The following is a 22,940-nucleotide window of genomic DNA, read 5'->3' as shown; positions in this document are numbered from 1 at the left end:
TTTCAGTTATTCATGGTCAATCATAATCTGATAATATTAAGTGAAAACTTCCAGAAATAAACAATTTAAAAGTTTTAAATTTTGTATCATTATAAGTGCTGTGATAACATCTCATACTATCCCACCTGGGATGTGAATCTTTCCTTTGTCCAGCATATCCACACTGGATATGCTACCTGCCCATTTGGCACTCAGCTGTCTCAGTTACCAGATCAACTGTCACAGTTTTGCAATGCTTGTTTTAAAGTAGCTTTTATTTTAGTTAATAAAGGCCCCAAAGTGCTAGAGTAGTGATGCTGGCAATTTGTATGTGCCAAAGAGAAGCCATATAGTGCTGCTTTTAGTGAAAAGGTGAAAATTCTTGAATTAATAATGAAAAAAGTTGTATGCTAAGGTTGCCAGGATTGATGGTAAGAACGAATATTCTGTCTATGGAATTGTGAAGAAGGAAAAATAAATTCATGCAAGTTTTTCTGTAACACCTCAAATTACAAAGGCTATGGCCACAATGTATGATAAGTGCTTAGTTAAGACGAAAAAGGCATTACATTTGTGGGTGGAAGATAAAAACAGAAATGTGTTTCAATTGACAGTAATCAGCTTCAGTACTATCTGTGCTTTCAGATTTTCACTGGTTTTGGAATGTATCCTGCATGGATAGAGGGGACTACCGTATAGTGAGAGAAATTTGCGGATTTTACAATAGTGTAATGAGAGTTTTTGTCTGATGGTTTCAATTTTCTGATTCAGATCTGAGTAAAGGCCATTAGTGTTGTGGAGGTGGGTGCACTGGGGTAGGAGGTTTGAAGGAAAGGAAAAAATGTGTGAAACTGTTGATTCAAAGGGTAGAAAAACAAACTTTTCTGAGAAATGGAATAAGACTGATGAACAGCACAGAGGACCCACGTGAGGTTTCAGATAATGAATTCCAAGAAAAGTCAATTTTCTTGTTTTATTTTTGTTTTTTTTTTTTGTCTTTTGATTTTCAATTTGCAAAGATTTTTAAAAATTATCCTGTTACTGGGAATACAGTGTAATGTGCACCACTCTTGAAAGTTTGGTGCGTTTCCATCTAGACTTCTTATTGGTTTGGTGCATTTCCATCTAGTCTTCTTTCTCTGTATTTGCATACACTTTCATATAAATATATTACTTTAATAACTAAAAATTGTTATTTGTTAACTTTATGTTAAAATAAAAAGAAAGAGATGGGTAGAGAAAAATAAAGCAATGAAAGGGGAATGCAAGATTGGTGAGTGAACCAGGAGGCAATGGTGTTTGGAAGTCAAATAGAGTTTTAAGAAAAGGATGGTCTAAGGGGTCAGATAGTGCAAATGGTAAGAATAGTGTCTGAATTCCATCCATATTTCCATTCCTCACCCTTGAACGGCTAGGAAGTCTTCATCTGGCTGACCAGGTAGGCAGACTGGCTTGGAAGTTGTTTTGAGATGCTATAGCTAGAAGGTTCTATTGTAGACTGGAAGACAGCCCAATATGGGAAGTGCCAGAGGAGATACAGTTTGGAACTCACTTTCTTTAATTAACCTCTGATTCTTGAAAGAATGAACAAAAGTTTTTTTTGGTTTGTTTGCTTGTTTTTTAAATCTGAAAACAAAACGTATCTGTAACATTTACTCTAATGCAGTCTGACTCAGTATCATATTGCTCCACAGGTTTTAGCTACTTTTCCTTAATGAGGAGATGGATGCTTGACATTACAGCAGATGATTCATAAACTTCATATGGCTAACTTCTTAGGTTGGAGCACATTTAGTAAAGAAGTAGCTCAGAGCAAATGAAGATGTGATATCAGGTTTGGGACCTTCAGTGAAAATGGAAGTGGTCAGGCACTGCTAGTTCCATTCATTCAATTGTAAAAGCTAGATTCTAAAGTACAGGAGCAAAGCTGCAATGGGAGACGGACCTAACATGCAGAAGTGAAGTGGAGAAAGAGACTTGAATCAGAGTAAGAGAGCATCAGGAGCTAAGAGAGGAGGTTTCTGAGTAGTTGCTGGAGACACCTTTATGGTATCAAACATTTGCATATTTTTGGATGATTGTGTGTTAGCATATTGTTTTAGCTAAGCTTTCAGGAATGAGACACAAGATCAGGAAAGAAAGAAAGGATTTAAATTATCTATTTCTTTTGATAGTGTCTTAGTCCATTTTGCTTGCTATATAAAGGATTACCTGAACCGGGGTCATTTATAAATAAAGGAGATTTATTTGGCTCATGTTTCTTCACACTATATAAGAAGCATGGCACCAGCATCTGCTTCTACTGAAGGCCCAAGAAAGCTTTCAGTTGTAATGGAAGGTGAAAGGGGAGCAAGTGTGTTACATGATGAGAGAGGGAGCAAGAGAGAAGGAGAGGAGGGGTGCCATGATCTTTTAAACAATCAGCTCTTGTGTGAAGTAATAGACCAAGAACTCACTCATTGCTGAGCGGACAGCACCAAGCCATTCGTGAAGGATCTACTCCTATGACCCTCCCATTAGGTGGCACCTCCAGCACTGGGGATCAAGTTTCAGCATGATATTTGGAGGGGACAAAAATTCAAACTACATCAGATAGCATGAAAGTGTTGGAGGCTGTATTAGTTTGCTAGGGCTGCCATTATGAAGTACCATAAACTGAGTGACTTAAACAACATAAATGTATTGTCTCATAATTCTGGAGGCCAGAATTCCAAATCAAGGTGTCAGCAGTTTTTTCTGGTTTTTTTTTTTTTTTTTTTTTGACTATGAAGAAAGACTCATTAAGGAGTATACAGGAAATGAGGAAGTAAAGAAAGTAGATGTCGGCAGGACTTTAAAAATACTTTGCCGTTGAAGAAGACAGAACAAGGGATTGCAGTAGCTTGAGGGTCACAGGAGAGAGAAAGGAGAGACTTGATCATGGCTTACATGGGGAAAGGAACAAGCAGAGGAGAAGTAGAAGATCCAGGAGGAAGAGGAAATTCAAATCTGTCAAGAAGTGGGAGAAAGTATGAACCTTGAATTGGAGTAGGATCACTTCCCCCTCTGAGGCTCCAGGGCTTGGTAGATGTGGATAAAGAATGGAATTTTAAAGGATGAGAGTCTTTGTAGAGTAGTGGTAAAAGGAATTCTGAAGCTAAACTGCATGGGCTCAAATTTCAGCTATGATGTGTGATCCTTAGAAAATGATATAATATCTAAGAGTTGAAGCCTTAGTTATTTCATATATACAATGAAATTAATAGTAATATCTGTCTCATAGGGATTTTGAATTAATGTCTTATAAATGCTATGCAAGTTTTTGACAATATTATTCTTATTCTGTGAAATCTGAGTTGAATTCAGTTTTTTAGAGTGAGAAGGTAAGGAACAAATGAGGCTTGAGGAGTGTAGTGAAAGTCTGGAATTGTCACCAAGAGGAACAGGATTAAAAGCTATCGAATCAAATAGCACTGAGGACACAATGAGACTGGAAAATTGAAATTTGAAGAAGCAACACTACAGAAGGCTGTACAATTTTCCCCAGCTGTGTTCAACCACAGTTTAAGATCAGAAGAGGCAGATTATAAGATACACCTAGGGAGGTTACTGGTACCCAACTTTAGTGAACATGAGAATCACTTGGAGGGATTGTTATATTGCCCATAGGTTGCTGAGCCCACGCCCAGAGTTTCTGAATCTTCAGGTGTGGAGAGATTCCCAATAATTTGCATTTCTACAAACTGCTAAGTGAATTCTGATGCTGCTGGTGGAAGCAATATACTTTGAGGACCACTGATTTCCATGAAGTTATTATGGAGTGGGAGTGGTGAAGGGGATGCATTGTGTAGAATAGAGTAACAGGCAAGAATACATGAGAGTGCAGGATATTTGTAAAAGAGTAGTTCAAATGCTGACCATGGCAGTGAGGGAATTTGGACCAGATAGGGAAAAGGATGGAGTCAGGAGGGACCTGATTTAAAAAGGTAAAGGAGGGTAGGGATCTTCACAAGGACATAGCACTTATCCGTTTGTAATTCTACATGTTTTCTTTTTGTTGTTGTTGTTGTTGTTGTTGGTTTACTTGTATGTTGTTTCCTCTCCCAACTAGATTCTAAGAGGACAGGCACTATGTTGTTTTGTTTATGACTCTTTCCAACACTCAACATGTAGTATGTGTTCAATACAGCTTTGTTGATTGTATGGGTGAAAAAAAAAATTGCATGCTTTCACCTCTGACTCTTCTTCTTTAAGCTCTCCTCATTCCTTGAGACTCAGACCAAGCCTAAACTCTCCTATAACACTTTCTCCAGGGATTAATAAATCTAAACTCCTATAGTTGTTAAAGTCTTACAGTATAATTAACTTTTTTGATGTATAGATTAGTATAATCACCACCGCAATTAGGAATTAGAGCAGTTAACTCTCTTGCTATTCCCACCCTCTTTGAACCACTGATCTGTTCTCAATCCCTATTATTACATCTTTCCTAGAAAAAAAGATGCATATATATGTATACATATTCTATGATTTACGTAAGTGATATCTACATATAAATGGAATAATACAGTATGCAATCTTTCAGGATTAACCTTTTTCACACAGCATAATTCTCTGGAGATTCTTCTAAGTTGTTGTATGTGTCAATAGTTTACTGTTTTTAGCGCTGAGTAGTATTTCATGGTAAGAATGTATCACATTTTGTACAACTTTTCACTGTTAAAGGGAATTTAGATTTTATCCAGTTATTGGCTCTTATTAATAAAATTGCTACGACTATGTGTATAGAGGCATTGATTGATTGATTGATTGAGGCAGAGTCTCGCTCTGTCACTTAGGCTGGAGTTCAGTGGCACGATCTTGGCTAACTGTAACCTCTGCCCCCCAGGTTCAAGTGATTCTCGTGCATCAGCCTCCTGAGTAGCTGGGATTACAGGTGCCTGCCACCACACTAAGCTAATTTTTGTATTTTTAGCACAGATACGTTTTGCCATATTGGTCAGGCTGGTCTCAAACTCCTGACCTCAAGTGATCCACCTGCCTTGGCCTCCTAGTGTGCTGGGATTACAGGTGCTGTGTAGAAGCTTTTGTGTGAACATCATTCACATTTCTCTATGGTAGATACCTAGAACTAGGATTTCTGGATCATACAGTAAGGGGATATTTAACTTTATAAGGAACTGACAAACTTTTTTCCAGAGTGTCTGAACCATTTTACATTCCCATCAGCAAAGTGTGAGTGATTTAGTTGTTCCACATCCTTGCCAGCATTTGGTGTTATCACTGATTTTTAAAGGCCATTGTGACAGGTATGTAATGATATCTCGTTGTAATTTTGATTTGCATTTTCTAAATGGCTAATAATGTTTAACATCTATCATATGTTTATTTGTCATTCTTATATCTTGTGTTGTGAAATATCAGTTCAGATTTTTTGCCTATTTTTAATTGGGTTGTTTTTATTTTGTTAAAATTTAAGTGTTCTTTATGTATTTTGGATACAAGAGTGAAGCCTTGACTACTACGGTCAGTCCCAGGCTCTCTGAGGAAATTATATTTAGGCTGATACTTGAATGTAGCATAGAAATCAGCCATATTAAGAAAGCTACAGGACAGCTTCAACTGCAGGTGTAAATACCTTGAGACAGGAATGATCTCAGTGTATTTAAGGAATAAGAAGAAGACAGTGTGGCTGTAGTATACTAAGAAAGATGAAGAATAATAAGAAATGAGTTTGTAGATATAAAGAAGGATAAGTAAGATCATGTAGAGTCTCGCAAGCCATGGTAGGGAATTTTTATTTAGTTTTACTCACAGTGAGGAGCTGTTGCAGAGATGTGGCATGGCTTATATTGTATTTTAAAAGGTTACACTTGTTGTTATGTGAATCACATGTTATGAGAGGAACAAGATAGGTGACAATTGTAGTTTTTCAGGTGACAGAAGATAATGGCACAGACTATGGTGGTAGCATATACTTTTCAGGTAGATCCCTCAGAATTTTGATGATGGATATGAGATGTGAGGGAGTGAGAATAATCAAAGATAACTCTTGAGGTTTTGGCTTTCATAACTGGTGGCACTCTCTAGTGAGAAAAGGAAGACTGAAGAGAAGGTTTGGGTGAGAGGTCAAATATTTATTTTTAATATGTTGAGTCTGAGATAAAAACTAGACAAATGGAGGTGCCAAGAAGACTGTTGAATAAGTCTTGAACTCAGTGGAGAGGTTGGAGAGAAGTTCATGTAAACAGAACAACATGACAAAAGATACAGAGCTATGAAAGTATGAGGTATGACCAGAGGTGAGCAAGTGGTTAGGTTTGACCAGTATATATTTTGTAGAACCAGAAAGAGTAAGAGACATTGCTGGAAAGGCAGGCCAGGGCTGAGTTAGAGAGGGCTTAGCTGATGGGGAAATTTTTGGAATTTATTATTTGAATATGAGAGAGCCATTACAGGTCTTTGACAAAAGGTGTGACATGAACAAAGAAAGATTTTTGAAAGATTAATATCACACAGCCAAAACAATGTCACAAAAGAAAAACAAAGTTGGAGAACTCATACTTACTGGTTTCTAAACTTATTACAAAGTGTATAACTCAAGACTGTGTGGCATTGGCATAAGGATAGGCAGATAGATCAACAGAATAGAATTGAAGATCCAGAAATAAACCCTCTCATTTTGGTCAACTGATTTTCAACAAAAGTGCCAAGACCTTTCAATGGAAAAAAAAATAGTCTTTTCAATAAATGGTGCAGAGGCAACTGAATATCCACATACAAAACTATGAAATTGAACCTCTAACTCACAACATACAGAAAAATCAAAATCAACTCAAAATGGATCAAAGACCCAAATATAAAAGCTAAAGCTATACTTCTAGGAGAAAATAAATGAGCATTCATAACCTTGGATTAGGCAATGGTTTCCTTTATACACCACTAAAAGCACAAGTGAACAAATAAATTGAAATAGCTTAAAATTTAAAGTATCCTTTAAAGGACACCATAAAAAGTGAAAAGGCAATCCACAGGATATGAAATAATTCCATAATCATATATCTGATAAGGGACTTGTATCCAGAATCCATAAGGAACTATTGCTTGATGTCATTGTTATTTGACAATGCTATTATCAAAAAACACATAACCCAATTTAAAATGGGCAAAGGATTTGAATAAACATTGCTCCCAAGAAGATGTTAAAATGGCTATTAAGCACAAGAGAAGATGCTCAATATTGTTAGCCATCAGAGAATTGGAAATAAAAACTGTAGTGAGATAACACTTTTCACATGCTAGGATAACGAAAATAATTTTTTTTAAAAAGCAGACGATAGCTAGTGTTCATGCAGATGTTGAGAAATTGGAACCCTAATATGTTGCTGGTGAGAATGCAAAATGGTGCAGGTGCTTTGGAAGCAGTTTGGCAATTCTTTAAGTGGTTAAACACAGCGTTACCATAAACTCAGGAATAAATGAAAACATATATCCACATAAAAACTTGTAAACAAATGCTGATAGCAGCACTATTCATAATAACTAAAAAGTGGAAATGACCCAAATGTTCATCAACTGAAGAATGAATGAATAAAATGTGGTATATCTATTCAATGGAATATTTGTCAATAAACACAATTAAGTATTGATATGTGCTACAACGTGGATGGACAATGAAAACATATTAAATAAAAAATCAGTCACAAAATGAAATGTATGATATAATTCAATATCTATGGAATGCCCAAAGTGGACAAGTCTATAGAGACAGAAAGTAGAATATTGATTACCTTGGGTGGGGTGTGGTGGGGGTGGGTGGGTGGATGAGAGGGTGAGGGCAGTACAGGAGTTCTTTTGGTGGTAATGAAATGCAAAATGAATCGTGGTAGTTACAAACTTCTGGTAATATACTAAAAAACATTGAATTGAACATTTTAAATGGTTGAATTGTATTGTATGCAAATTATATCTCAATAAAGTTGTTAGAAAAGATTAATGTAACATTATTTGGAAGATGAATTGGAGAGGGCAAGGCTGGAGGCAGAGAAACATGTTAGGAGGCTTTGTAATGGTTCAGTTAAGAAAACAAGGGTCTAAACTAGGGCAAGAGTAATGATAATTGAAAGGAGAAGAGGACGGTTCTAAAATATAATGTAGAGGTAGAATCAATAAGACCTGCCATTTGGTTAGATGTTGAATTATGAAAGTGAAGAAGTAAAGAAGATTAAAGTTTTGAGTCTGAGTAAGTACAAGAGTGATAGTGTTATTTCTAGATAGACACTGGGAGCACAGATTGGGAAAGAGGGTGGTTTTTCAAAGGAGGGAGGTGAGTTCATACAATCTATTTTCCTGGTGCTGTCAGGACAATCTTTAAAATATATTCAGTATCTAATAGAATATTTGGAATTGGAACTGAGTAACAAGGTGAGTCTGGCTGGAACTAAGTATTTAAGAGTCATTGATGCACAGATCATAGTTGACATCAGAAAGGTGACTAAAGGTTCCAAGGAGAGAGTATGGAAAGAGAGAAGAGAACTGAGACAGAACTTTGTGCAAACAACTGCATTTAGGAGACAGCAGCTGGAAAAAATAAACCACAGCAGAGAACCTCACCCTGCCTCCCCCGTCCCCTGCCTTCCCCGCAAAGATAAAGAGGATATTAAAAGCAGGAAAAAAAAGTAGCAAGGCTGCCTTACCAGAGTATTGGACCTGGGCCTTTGAGGAAAGGGAAAGCAGAAAAGAAAGGTTGAGGGTATCCCAGGAGGGAGAAGCACAAGGTCACAAAAATAAAATGATGGAGAAAGGATGAAGATCTTAAAGAGGATGGGATTCACCCACCACTGCCTCTTGGGGAGACCTGGGAATTGAGAGAAATTTCTGACCCAGTGCAACTGGAGGTTCCTTGTTACACTTCCTAGGTGAGGTGCTCACTTATCAGTGGAACATCCCAGAAAGATCTGGCCCTGGGCCCAATGACTCTGCTTGTGTTTCCTGGATCTATTATTCTGCAGTGGATCCCATCAAGGTAAATACAAGATTGGCTACCTGGAAGTGGGTCAAACTCCCGGCAAAAAGAAGCTATTAACCAGGTGTAGTAAGAAGCTTGCTCCTGAGATACTACAGCCTAGAATTTGGGGAACATTCCTCAAAAGCTGGACTTATTTTAATAGACAGGAGGAGGGAGGAAGGGAATGGGCAGCACCAGATACTTGTCACAAAGATTTTCTTTCTTATCTTTTCATTTTGGATCCTATATAGTAACATGCTCTCATTACAAAAAAAAAAAAAACAAAACAAAAAAAAAAAAAAAACACACACAAGCAAACAGAAAACACAAAAGAAACCTGGGGTTGGTTGTACAGAGATTGAGGCTCTAGTCCCAAATTTGGTTATAGCATGCTTTTAGAATGACCTTAAATAAGTCATTCTGCCTCTGTTTCCTCATCTGGAAAATGGATTTATCGATCTAGCCATCCATCTACAGCCAGCCATTAACAATCATTTATTGAGTGCCTACCACATTTTAGGCATTTTACTTGGTGCTTTGGATGATATAAATTTAAGATACATTTCCACCTTCAAAGAGTATTGTCTAGTTAAGCAAGAGAGAACCTGGAGAAGGCATCACAATGGGAGGTGCATGTACTCTTGGCCTTAAAAGCTGAGTCACATTATGCCATCAGATAAGCGATATGATGATGGGGAGGGCATTGCAGGCAGAGGAAACAGCACAAAAAAGACACTAGGTTGTAAAGATGCTGGGTAGGCTAAGAGGTCAATAAATACTTTAGCCTAGACAAAGCATAGGTCAGATAGTGCATCTTAACTAAGTCCCAAGATAATTGTTAGAATGAATTCAAATAACATAGTGGGGTACTTATAAATGTAAGATATCATGAGGAAATGCTGAGAGGCACAGTGGGCTTGTATGAGAAACTGGCTCCCTGCAGAGTACTGCTACCCAGAAACAACTCCATCTCTTTCTGTCTCTCCCACTTCCTCCCTTCCTCAGGACATGTATAGTGGCCTGGTGGGGCCCTTGACTATCTGCCGAAAGGGCATCCTGGAGCCCCACGGAGGACGGAGTGACATGGATCGGGAATTTGCGTTGTTGTTTTTGATTTTTGATGAAAATCAGTCTTGGTATTTGGAGGAAAATGTGGCAACCCATGGGTCCCAGGATCCAGGCAGTATTAATCTACAGGATGAAACTTTCTTGGAGAGTAATAAAATGCATGGTCAGTAGTAAAAAACCTACTCTTTTTCCAAAGCAGTCCCTACTGGTTACATGGGGATATCTAATAGGCCTATTACTATCTAAGGGAACATAATCCCAGAAAGGACACGAACATGGTAAGGTGAAATGAGAATGAGTCAGAAGAAGCATTTCCTACTATCGTACATTTACATATACAAAGGCAGATATGTGGTCCAGGTTAGATTGGGTGCCCAGAAAGCAGGAAGTTGACTGTGTAAAATTGCCATGGTGATACCAGCAAATTTTAACATATTAGAGAAGGCAAAATGGACATGTATGACCTTCAATGTACTTGTCAAGCTGACTGCTTAGTGCCTCTCTATTTTAAAACCCTGAGATGTAAGCTTTCACACATGAAAAGACAGGTAAATGTAGAAGACAATTTCTTATGAGTTCCAATGAGTCATGAGACAGTACTGGAGGAGTTCACAGGTGGAAGGGCATGCAGGGAATGAGAGGTATGGAGAGGAACTAGGAGATCAGGAAAGTCTTTCTGGGGGAGTGAAGACTTGACTAGGCTTTAAAAATTTTATAAAAGAAGGCAGGATTTCTAGTAGGGAATCTTAGAAACACAAGGATAAAAAGAACATGCATAGACCATTTGAGGGATGGTGAAGAAATCACCCTAATTAGAATAAGCATGTTGGGTAGTGGGAGTTAAATCTGGGAAGGTGGTTTGAAGTTATATTTTGAAGGATCTTGTTGGGTGAAGTAAGGATCCATGGATTTGCTCTTTGGAGCAGGAGAGAGTAATTAAAATATTTGAAGCAGCAGAATTATGTCATCACATTCAGTTATTTAGAGAGATAATTTTGATAATATTAATGTAAGAAGATACCTTGAAAAGGGACAGATGGAATAAAGATGAGACAAATTAGGAGCCCATTGCTATCTTCGAGAAAAAAGATTAGGACCAGGTCAGTGGCAATGGGAAGTCAAAAGGAGAGATGTAAAAAGCTTCTTCTTCTTCTTCTTCTTCTTCTTCTTCTTCTTCTTCTTCTTCTTCTTCTTCTTCTTCTTCTTCTTCTTCTTCTTCTTCTTTTTTTTGACAGCAATCAATGGGAAACTCTATGCCAACCTTAGGGGTCTTACCATGTACCAAGGAGAACGAGTGGCCTGGTACATGCTGGGCATGGGCCAAGATGTGGACCTGCATACCATCCACTTTCATGCAGAGAGCTTCCTCTATCGGGTGAGCTGGAAAGGGGGCTGAGTCCCTCAAGGATGATTAGAACAGTGGTTTAGCAGCAATTGAGAAAAAGGGTAATAGCGTGGAACAAGGTAACAACTAGTTAAAAGAGCAGAGGTCTAGTACATGGAGCACTGAGCTGGAAATTTTAGTCTGGCTGTATATCCCAGGGTCAATAACTTCCTGCTAGGCCCTAGCTTTCTCTTCTGATGTGGAAGAGAAAAAATGGTCCATTTATCGGTAAGGAGACTGAAGGAATCAATATCAAGACTCAATGTCAAGGACTCAATGTCAAGGAATCAATGTCAAGGACTTGAGACTCAATGAGCAGTGATTTTTAAGAACAAGGAATTTCAGAGTGGCATCTCAGAATTGCTGAAAGTCCTTAATCTATTAAAAGAAGAGCTTCAACTTAGAGGGCACATGGAACAATATGTAGATTTTGAAAACAGTTTAGTCTTAGGTAAAGGTGGAAGAGTTGGGGGCACTGATATAGACTTCAAGATTTAGAAGTGCTGAAAAAGACAATGGCAAAGATAACTTTATTTCAATCAATTTCTTTTCTTTTTTTTTTTTTTTTTTTTTTTTTTTTTTGAGACGGAGTCTCGCTCTGTCGCCCAGGCTGGAGTGCAGTGGCTGGATCTCGGCTCACTGTAAGCTCCGCCTCAGCCTCCCGAGTAGCTGGGACTACAGGCGCCTGCCACCTCGCCTGGCTAATTTTTTTTGTATTTTTTGGTAGAGATGGGGTTTCACCGTGTTAGGCAGGATGGTCTCGATCTCCTGACCTCGTGATCCGCCCGTCTCGGCCTCCCAAAGTGCTGGGATTACAGGCTTGAGCCACCACGCCTGGCCTATTTGAATCAATTTCTAAAGGAAATATATGCCTCATTCATAGGGGTGAAAGCTTACACCAAATTCTTCATATTTTAGCCTGCTGAAAATTATAAAGATACTTGTTTTGAACTCTCTAAAGTAACCTAGAAATTATCTTACTTTGGGACACTTTAAGAGGAGAAAGTCATCTCTGTTGATTTAGTTTCTGTGGGTGGGTTCATTGGAGATACGAATAAAGTGGACTTTTTTTTTTTTTTTTGAGATGGAGTCTCACTCTGTCGTCCAGGCTGGAATGCAGTGGCGTGATCTCAGCTTACTGCAAGCTCCATCTCCCAGGTTCACACCATTCTACTGTTTCTGCCTTCTGAGTAGCTGGGACTGCAGGCGTCTGCCACCACACCAGGCTATTTTTTTTTTTTTTGTATTTTTTAGTAGAGACGAGATTTCACTGCGTTAGCCAGGATGGTTTCGATAAAGTAGACTTTTAAAGCCATTCACTGGTCTAGGAATCTTGGAGTCTCAGCTCCCTAATGTGGACATCACAAATTTTTAGTTCCTGAAAGCTCTAAGATGATCTTTATATCCTTCACTTCCTCTTCCTCATTCCCAATCTCTCTTGCAGAATGGTGAGAACTACCGGGCAGATGTGGTGGATCTGTTCCCAGGGACTTTTGAGGTGGTAGAGATGGTGGCCAGCAACCCTGGGACATGGTTGTTGCACTGCCATGTGACTGACCATGTCCATGCTGGCATGGAGACCCTCTTCACTGTTTTTTCTCGAACAGGTAAGTCCTAACTTCCCCAAAACGATCATCTTTTAACACTTTAGCCTATAGGAACCAGATAATACCAAAAAGCCTCTTGATTGTCTCCTTCTGATCCCAGAATAAGCATGTCTTAAGACAGAGCATAGACTCCCTCTAGATATTGCCCCAACCAATATTTCTAATCCTCCATTCCACCTGTCCCTCCATTGCCCCAACTGATATTTCTAATCCCCTGACACCTGTCCCTCTCCTAATTACTTCAAAACCTGTTGAGCTCGCATGGGTTGACCCAGCCTGAAACTGGTTTGGCTCTATGCATTGAAGTCTAGTGCAGGTCTGCTTCTTTTCAAATAAATTTAACTTATATACAAATGTATTACTTGACTGTATTAGAGTAACTGATTATTTCAAGGAATATTGCTAATTAGTCTTTCTAAAAAGAGAATAAAAATAAGTCTAACAGTCACCCATTAAATTAATTTGTTTTGTGGGGTTGTGAAAGGCAATTCTTTCCTTTTCTTTTCTTTTCTTTTCTTTTTTTTTTTTCTTAGAGTCAGGGTATTGATCTATCACCCAGGCTGGAGTACAGTGGTGCAATCATGGCTCATTGGAGCTTCAGACTCTTAGGCTCAAGCGATCCTACCACATGAGCCTCCCAAGTAGCTGGGACTGCAGGAATGTGCCACCACACAAGGCTAATTTTTATACTTTTTGTAGAGAAGAGGGTCTACCTATGTTACGCAGGCTGGTTCCAAACTCTTGGCCTCCTTCTGCAGCAGCAATCCTCCTGCCTTGGTCTCCCAAAGTGCTGGGATTGCAGGCATAAGCCACTGCACCTGGCCTAGCTTTTATCTTTAGGCATAGGGTTTTGCCTAGGCTGGTTTCAAATTTCTGGGCTCAAACCATCCTTCCACATCAGCCTCCCAAGTCACTGGGATTACAGGAATGAGCCCCCACATCTAGCAAGACAGTTCTTTTTGGTTTTTGAATATCTTCATCTAAGGCTAGAAAGAGATATTGACCTTCAATTACAGCTTATCTCAGAGTTACTACCAAGGGTGGAAAAAACTTTTTCTTTATATTTTATATGGAGAGGGAACAGCTGGGGCAATTTCTTCACCAGCCACTCTTTGTTCTTCACCAAAAAATGTAGATGGGTAGGCTGTGTTGGCTTTTGTGTCTTTGGGTAATTAAAGGGTCAAATATCTTACTTCTTAAGGTTCTTGACCTGAGTCCAGCTGCCAACACTATTTGCCTTCCAAGAAGCCCTATAGAGCCTTTTGGGGTCCACAGAAATCAAGGCTGTTTTTTTTTTTTCCTATGCTTTTAAAGAATATATAGACACTATTTAAACAAAAATGGTATTCTGGGGTTGTCAGTCACTGGCACTCTATCAACAGGAATAGTGAATGGGAAAATGTCTTTGAATATTCAAATAAACTTAGCAAATGAGGGTAGAGAATACAAATCTTCTGTTTATCCTCAGGGAGGGAGATGAATGATTGTACATTATGACTTCCTATATCATTTAAAAGATTTATTCTCTGTCAACTAATACTCCTAGAATGCAGCTTCCACTTAACTACTCAGGAGCTATTCCCTAGCACCCAGATTTACAGAAACTTCTTTGTTTTGTTGTAAGTACATAGAACAAAAGTCAAGTGATCAATTGATACATCATCAGGGAGATATAGATCCAGAACAACAGGTTTTCTCTATATGTAGTAATGGGATATCCCAAATATGAGCCATCCAATATATGAGACCATTTCAATACATATTGCCAGGGTACTTCCATGAGGAAGTATAGCTCATGTCTCTCTGTGACAATGAGCCAGCCCATAAATATTTTCTATTTGCCTTTTTGGTTTTTTTTAAACCCACTATGGCCTAATTTCATGTTGTTTCAACTCCATATGTGTTCACAGGTCAACAGGAAGGAAGAGTTGAAAAGATAGAGGGAAAAGACTAATTCTTGAAACAAGGTTTCTGATAAGGCAGCAGGGAATGAGAATCAGAGCTAACATGAAAGATTAGTGCAAGAGTGGAGGAAAGTAATCTTTCTACTGTAAGAAGAAAGAAGACAGAAAATATAAGGATCAATGTGTAGGTTTGGCCAGGGGGTTTGACAGACTGACAGAGAATTTCAGCCTATGGTCTTTCTCTTCTCTCTGATGGAGCAAACAGAGCCATCTGCTGAGAATGAAGGGCAGGTGATAGGGTACAGAGTTTGAGAAAAGTGGACAAAAGTTTGAAATAGCCACTCTGGTGAATGGGAAATAAATTATCGCCAGGCAGCATTGATGATTTAGCTGAAATTGGACACGAAGAATATTAATCTTTACAATTGTGTGATTTTCTCTGGCAGCATTCAGCATACCAGACAAAATACAGGGAAATTACAGTTACTGGAGTTTGAGTAGATTATTGCAACACTCTTGGTAGATTAGGAGTTGAAGTGATAGACCTTGGAGTCTCACTTGGTCAGGAATGGAAGAAAAGACAGGATGAAGCTATTAGGTTGAGGGAAAAAATTGAAGGGTTTGAAAGCTAGAGGTTTCATGGCAGGGGAGGATAACAAGTTTTTGAAATACAGTGTATTAGAGCACTGAAAGGATGGGAGGTTGTTGTTAGATTTTAGATTTCTGAGATGTAACAATTCTTGACAACAAGGTTAATGTGACCATTTGAGTGGTTGGTAGAATTGGAGTAGACATCAAAGTCATTGGAGTTAAAAGGTCCGGAAACTGTGAGGCTTGAGTATTTGATGTGTCAGCATCCATGGCTGGAATTGAGGGAGAGGAAGACTGAGCCAGCTACTAAAGACTTCCATAAATGAAGAGAACTGCTAGCTAACAATAATAAGAAATGATTGTAGTTCTAGCCAAATAATATGAGCCTCAGAAGAGATATATCTTTACAAAAAGAGGAGAAACAATTATCTCAAAGAAGCATTGAGGGGATGTAAATGAAGTATGGTCCTCAGAGAAGAACTCAGCTTTATTAAATCAAGGAGAGGAAGAAGTGTTCTGAGAAGATGTTGAATGTGTAGGGAAGTATGTTTGGCAAGGAGCAGGGATTTCCTGAAGGAAGTGTGGCAAATGGTGGGAAAAAGAGCAATAATGGGAATAGAGGAAGTGACAAGAAATATGTAAATAATAGCAGAGGGGTGATTTACATTTTGGACTCCAAGCCTGTTATCTTGCCCATATTTCATGTCACTGTTCAAAATCAAATCAACATGCTAATATTGACTTTGACTATAAAGTAGTAAATTCTACCTTTATTTTGCTTACTTTATCACAGAGAAATTCTGCAACCAATGTTGACCTTTCATAGGGGGGTCTATGAATTGGTAGGAAGAACAACAAGGCTAACCTCTTGTCTTTTTCCCTCCCAACCAGAGCACTTAAGCACTATCACCACCATCACCAAAGAGGCTGAAAAAGGTACGTAAAATGATGCACAGACTGGGTAGTTATACGTAGTGTGTCTGTGTGTAGGGTGGGTGAGGTACATTTAGGGAATGGGACTTATGTGACTGAAAGTTAGAATACATCAGCAGAAAGTATCCTGAGACGTCCGCAAGACTTCAGAAGCCAAAGAATGAAGGTTTAACTTCCCTCAGCAGGTTAATTCTCTCTGGCTTCCACCCCAGACCTCCTGAGTTGGGGAAAACAGCCTCCTCCCCATTTAAAGGCTGCTATTTTAGCTTTTCATCTAACATGTGAGAGGAGAAGAAAATTCTAGATGCTAGTCAAAAACCAAATACTGCATGTTCTCACTTATAAATGGGAGTTAAGCTATGAGTATGCAAAGGTATACAGAATGGCATAATGGACATTGGAGACTCAGAAGCAAGGAGAGTAGAAGAGCAGTGAGGAATAAAAAACTACCTATTAGGTACAATGTACACTACTTGGGTAATGGGTGCCCTAAAATCTCAGACTTTACCACTATACGATTCATCCATGTAACCAAAAACCACTTGTACTTGTACTCCTAAAGCTGTTGAATATATATATATATATATATATATATATATATGTAAAATCTAGGTCCTGCTGGGTGGGACATGGAAAAGTTGTAGCACAAATATGAATTCCCCCTAGGGACAGTGTGAAACTAGATGAAACACCACATGTTCTTCAACAGCTATTTTTATTCTTGCCTCTTTCCCTTTCATCTATGGAATACCAAGGACTTAAACCTTTGGAACCAGCCATTTCTGACATTGAATACTATAGAGATTATTTTTCTGCACAGCCCGGGTCCAAATAGTGTGTTATTCTCCACCTCATTTGTCTCTGGACTAGGAAAGATCCAGAAAGTTATGAGAGCTAAAAAGAACATTAGAGATAATTAGTAGTTTAGTCTGAGGTTTTACAGCTGTTTTGGAGAAGTCTTAATGATCTGCCTAAGTATCACATGGACTGTTAACCAGGGGACCAGGATATGCCCTGGAGGGGTTGGGGAGAGGTAAGGTGTGATTGTGTGGGTGGGCCTTCAGGCCATATCTCTTTCAACCTGAGCAACTCAATTATTTTATATATATTTAAATATTTTACATATATATTTGCATTCATACATACTTTGTGTGTATATTTGTATATATACATACATATTTTGTGTACATATATATATTACTCATAAGCTATCATTTGTTAAAAAGTTTTCACAATGGGGAAAAAAGCCTTTGAAACTGTTGTTCTAATAAAACCCAATAATTTTCTACATGACAAGCTGAGAAATTGAAAGTGATTTGTTCAGTGTCACAAAAAGAGTATGTGGTAGAATGTAAACTCAGAACCAGGAAGTTTTGAGCTTCTATTTGAACTCATTATATTCTGTCTTCTCTCAGTTGTGTTATAACATTAATTCATCCAGTTATACAATCATCAAAGAAGTGTCAGGTACCAGGGATATCAAAACAAGTAAGACATAGTCGCTATTTTTCAGCGTCTAAAAATGGAATGAGGCAGAGAAATAATAGTTGCAATGCTGGATGCTGTTTGCTGTACAAAAAGGGCAAACAATAATAACAGTTAACATTTATTGGGCACTTCCTGTCTGCTAGGTGCTATACTAGATATTTTATAAGTATTGATTCACTTAAATTTTACAATATGCCTTTGTATTAGGTATGGTTATTATTCTAATTTTATAAAAGAGGGAACTGAGGTTTAGATGGGAAGTGAGGGATTGGGTCACTTGGTCCAAGGTCACACAATAAGTAAATTATGGGAGTGCAAGGTACAGGTGCTTGGAAAACATAAAGGAAAGAACAATTAATTTTCTAATGAAGTCAAAGAAAACATTGCAGAGACATGTAACATTTAAGGTAGGGCTAGAAAGATAAGAAGGAGTAAAGTGTGTTCAGACAAAAGGATTAGCATAAGCAAAGTCTTAGAAGCCTGAAAGGGGATCACTGTTTATGAGGAGGAAAGAATGAGTTACTATGGCTGAAAAGTAGTAGATAGGACTAGAAGGATAGATTAGAGTCTGATAGTGAGAGTTGGAATGTCTGATTTAAAAGTCTGAGCTTTTCTCTGTAGGCTAATTGGGAATCATCAAAAATTTGTATGCCAAGAACTAACAATCAGATATTTCACTTGGAAAGGTCTACGTGACATCAGTGTTAATATGACCCAAAGAGGTAAGACTGGACAGCCTAGTAGCAGGTTCTTGTCATAGTTTAATGGTCAAAATTGCTATTGATAAGCTGGATAATTGAGTCAAACTTCTTTCTGAAGTTTCCCTTATTGCTTCCAATTCTACCCTCTGAAACCATACAGAACAAGTAAAATTCATCCTTTTTTATATCACAGTCCTTTAGATATTTGAGAAAATGTATCAAGGGCCTTCCCAATCTGAGTCTTAGCTCTTTCCATGGGTGGCCTGGGGCCTCAGTGATTCTCAAGGACCCTTATAGCTGTAACATCATGTTTCCTTGATTCTTTACTTTAACCTCTAAATCCGTTTTCATCAGCTGGTTTTGTGAAGGATAAGGACAGGTCTCCTGTCCTATTTGGATTGACTTGTTTTGTCAGGTGATGACTATAGAAAGTTACCTTTTAGAGTACTCTCCATCTCAGGATGCCCATTTTTTTCTTTCTCCATTTCAGCAGTGACCCCCAGAGACATTGAAGAAGGCAATGTGAAGATGCTGGGTATGCAGATCCCCATAAAGAATGTTGAGATACTGGCCTCTGTTTTGGTTGCCATTGGTGTCACCCTCCTGCTTGTTGTTCTGGCTCTTGGTGGTATGGTTTGGTACCAACATCGACAGAGAAAGCTACGACGCAATAGGAGGTCCATCCTGGATGACAGCTTCAAGCTTCTGTCTTTCAAGCAGTAACATCTGGAGCCTGGAGATATCCTCAGGAAGCACATCTGTAATGCACTCCCAGCAGGCCATGGACTAATCACTAACCCCAGTGTCAAAGGGGCATGGGTGGTCGGGGGGGGGGAATTAAGCTTATCTGGATATTTCTTTCTTTATTTATTTTACATGGAAATAATAGGATTTTACTTTTTCTTTAGTTCCTTTGCTCTACTTGGGCACCTGGGGCTAAGGGAATACCTTAGTATCTTACATCACAAATTTCAACAGCTACATTATATTGCCTTCTGACACTTGGAAGGTCTTGAAATTTCTAGAAATGTATCCTTCTCACAAAGTGGATACTAAGAGAAAAACTCATTGATTGGGTTTCTGCTTCTTTCAAGGACTCAGGAAAGTTCACTTTGAACTGAGGCCAAGTGAGCTGTTAAGATAACCCACATTTAAATTAAAGGCTAAGAATTTAGGCTTGATGGGAAATTGAAGGTAGTCTGAGGACTGGGAATCCAAATTGAATTTTGATTCTCCTTGGCAGTGAACTATTTTGGAGAAGTGGTGAATGGGTTGTTGCTGCTGTGAGCACGTACAACCTCTGGAGCCAGAAGCTCCTCAAGAAAGGCAGTCCTCCAGGTTCCTGAACAGTGGCACTGAAAGGAATGTTGAGTCACCTCTTCAAGTTTTAGACAGCAAACCCTATCCATTAAAGTACTTGTTAGAACCCTGAAAGACTGAATTTGGTGATTTTTGATGGTCTCTGTGACTTCTGTCTCTGTGATTGAAACAGAAAACACTTAGGGTGTGAGTGAGTATAGTATGCATTTGTCTAGCCTTTATAGAACCTACAAGTTTTTGTTTTAGAAATGAGGAAACTGTTCCAGAGGAAGCATCAAAGAGTGTTGGGTACCACCCTAGAAAAGGAGCTATCGCATAAATGACAAAAATTTTCTGCATGCCAAGAAAATTTGTCAGAGGGAAATAGAAGTCTGAGATGAGACTCAAACTTGTCCAGTGGGACAGGAGAAGTAGGACTATATCTTGTGGGGCCTTTTTGGCAGTGGTGGTGTGAAAGGTCTAGTTGCAACTTTGGGGGCTTCCTTATAGGATGGAGTCATTCTTTCTGGTATTTTACAGCAATATTCCTTTGTTACATGCAAATTTGAGGCTCTGTAAAATATTGGTTAGAGAGCACAGATAAGTGATAAATTTTAAATTGGGTAAGATGGCCCACCCCACTGCAGTATCCATAATACTGTACCACATGGCAAGTGGAGAATAGAAGAGATATCAAGGAGAGTAAAGATGATAATTCAATTATGCACTGTTTTACACTTTAAAAAGCATTTTAATTCCTGATTGCATTGGGATTACATCAGAGCAAGACATTTTACATTTGAGTAATGTTATACACTTAATACATTTGAATGAACAAAACTTATGGACATTAAGTAACTTCATCCAAGACCCCTCAGCTAGAAGTTGAACAGGGATTCAAATATTCATCTATTTGACTCCAAATACCTATTTCATCCTCCTATATCATGAAAACATCCACTAATCTCCATCCACCTTACCCATATTGATTCCAGCTTTTCTGTCTGTCCAGCAATCTGTCTGTCTAGATAGCAACCTCTTGCAGATAAAATGTAGAAACCCACAGAGCTGGTGTTCAGTTAAAATATAATGTTAAAGTTTGGAGGGGAAAACACAATCCAGAGGGTATTATTCCTCTTATTTTTCCATGGTCAGTGGGTTCCTGGAGAGCTTTACTGAGAATCTCAGAAATACAATGTGGGTGGAAGGGGGATTTAGATGGCTAGTTATCCAAGGGTTAGTATTTAAGCCATTGAAGAATCAATGCATTTAACAGCAGCAGAACTCTTTTGGCCTGCAGTTAACATGGATGTTAATGAAGACGAAGTACATGCTAGGAATTCCAGTCAATTAATGGTTATATTTTACATGCAACTGGGAGGTTCTTAGCTTGGTCTCAATTGTAAATCTAAGAGACTAGGAGTGGTGGATGAGATGGAGTGCATTTCTTCTTATTCTGTAATCTTACTCCAGGTCAAGGAATAGAAACTCAGAGCCCATGTATTTAAGAAAGAAATATATTTCTGTTGTAAGTTTGCTCCAAGTAGGGATGCAAGTAGCTATTTTTGATAGTCAAGTGACATTGCCATTTATTCAGTTGCTCAAGCTGGAATTTTTTTTTAATACTTTTTTTTTATACTTTATACTAAGGTACATGTGCATAACGTGCAGGTTTGTTACATATGTATACTTGTGCCATGTTGGTGTGCTGCACCCATCAACTCGTCAGCACCCATCAACTCGTCATTTACAACGGGTATAACTCTCAATGCAATCGCGCCCCCTCCCCCCTCCCCCTGATAGGCCCCAGTGTGTGATGTTCCCCTTCCCGAGTCCAAGTGATCTCATTGCTCAGTTCCCACCTATGAGTGAGAACATGTGGTGTTTGGTTTTCTGTTCTTGCGATAGTTTGCTGAGAATGATGGTTTCCAGCTGCATCCATGTCCCTACAAAGGACACAAACTCATTCTATTTTATGGCTGCGTAGTATTCCATGGTGTATATGTGCCACATTTTCTTAATCCAGTCTGTCACGGATGGACATTGGGGTTGATTCCAAGTCTTTGCTATTGTGAATAGTGCCACAATAAATATATGTGTGCATGTGTCTTTATAGCAGCATGATTTATAATCCTTTGGGTATATACCCAGTAATGGTATGGCTGGGTCGTATGGTACTTCTAGTTCTAGATCCTTGAGGAATCGCCATAGTGTTTTCCATAACGGTTGAACTAGTTTACAATCCCACCAACACCAACAGTGTAAAAGTGTTCCTATTTCTCCACATCCTCTCCAGCACCTATTGTTTCCTGACTTTTTAATGATTGCCATTGTAACTGGTGTGAGAAGATATCTCATTGTGGTTTTGATTTGCATTTCTCTGATGGCCAGTGATGATGAGCATTTTTTCATGTGTCTGTTGGCTGTATGAATGTCCTCTTTTGAGAAATGTCTATTCATATCCTTTGCCCAATTTTGATGGGGTTGTTTGTTTTTTTCTTGTAAATTTGTTTGAGTTTTTGCAGGTTCTAGATATTAGCCCTTTGCCTAATGAGTAGATTGCAAAAATTTTCTCCCATTTTGTAGGTTACCTGTTCACTCTGATGGTAGTTTCTTTTGCTGTGCAGAAGCTCTTTAGTTTAATGAGATCCCATTTGTCAATTTTGGCTTTTGCTGCCGTTGCTTTTGGTGTTTTAGACATGAAGTCCTTGCCCATGCCTATGTCCTCAATGGTATTACCTAGGTTTTCTTCTAGGGTTTTTATGGTATTAGGTCTAACATTTAAGTCTCTAATCCATCTTGAATTAATTTTTTTATAAGGAGTAAGGAAAGGATCCAGTTTCAGCTTTCTACTTATGGCTAGCCAATTATCCCAGCACAATTTATTAAATAGGGAATCCTTTCCCCATTTCTTGTTTTTCTCATGTTTATCAAAGATCAGATGGCTGTAGATGTGTGGTATTATTTCTGAGGACTCTGTTCTGTTCCATTGGTCTATAT

At 38.6% G+C, this 22,940-nt stretch overlaps 1 protein-coding gene across 7 annotated transcripts in view; it reads left to right on the top strand.

The window, feature by feature from the left end:
• Positions 1-22,036, top strand: part of LOC105476694 (hephaestin) — a 94,282-nt gene extending 72,246 nt beyond the window's left edge. For 6 of the 7 annotated variants that reach the window (XM_011732849.2, XM_011732851.3, XM_011732852.2 and 3 more), the window contains 6 exons: positions 8,877-8,983; positions 9,971-10,196; positions 11,269-11,408; positions 12,862-13,024; positions 16,411-16,455; positions 19,132-19,548. In XM_011732849.2, the coding sequence (XP_011731151.1) occupies positions 8,877-8,983; positions 9,971-10,196; positions 11,269-11,408; positions 12,862-13,024; positions 16,411-16,455; positions 19,132-19,364 (914 nt within the window). In that variant the 3' untranslated portion in view covers positions 19,365-19,548. Of the gene's footprint in view, positions 1-8,876; positions 8,984-9,970; positions 10,197-11,268; positions 11,409-12,861; positions 13,025-16,410; positions 16,456-19,131; positions 19,549-19,884 lie in introns of those variants that run through there. The other variant, XM_011732850.3, reaches the window with a different exon arrangement.
• Positions 22,037-22,940: the final 904 nt, after the last annotated feature.

Source organism: Macaca nemestrina, chromosome X (assembly GCF_043159975.1).
Source record: "Macaca nemestrina isolate mMacNem1 chromosome X, mMacNem.hap1, whole genome shotgun sequence".
Taxonomy (NCBI): domain Eukaryota; kingdom Metazoa; phylum Chordata; class Mammalia; order Primates; family Cercopithecidae; genus Macaca; species Macaca nemestrina.
Note: the sequence above shows the minus strand (reverse complement) of the source record. Positions and strands in the feature narration are given on the sequence as shown.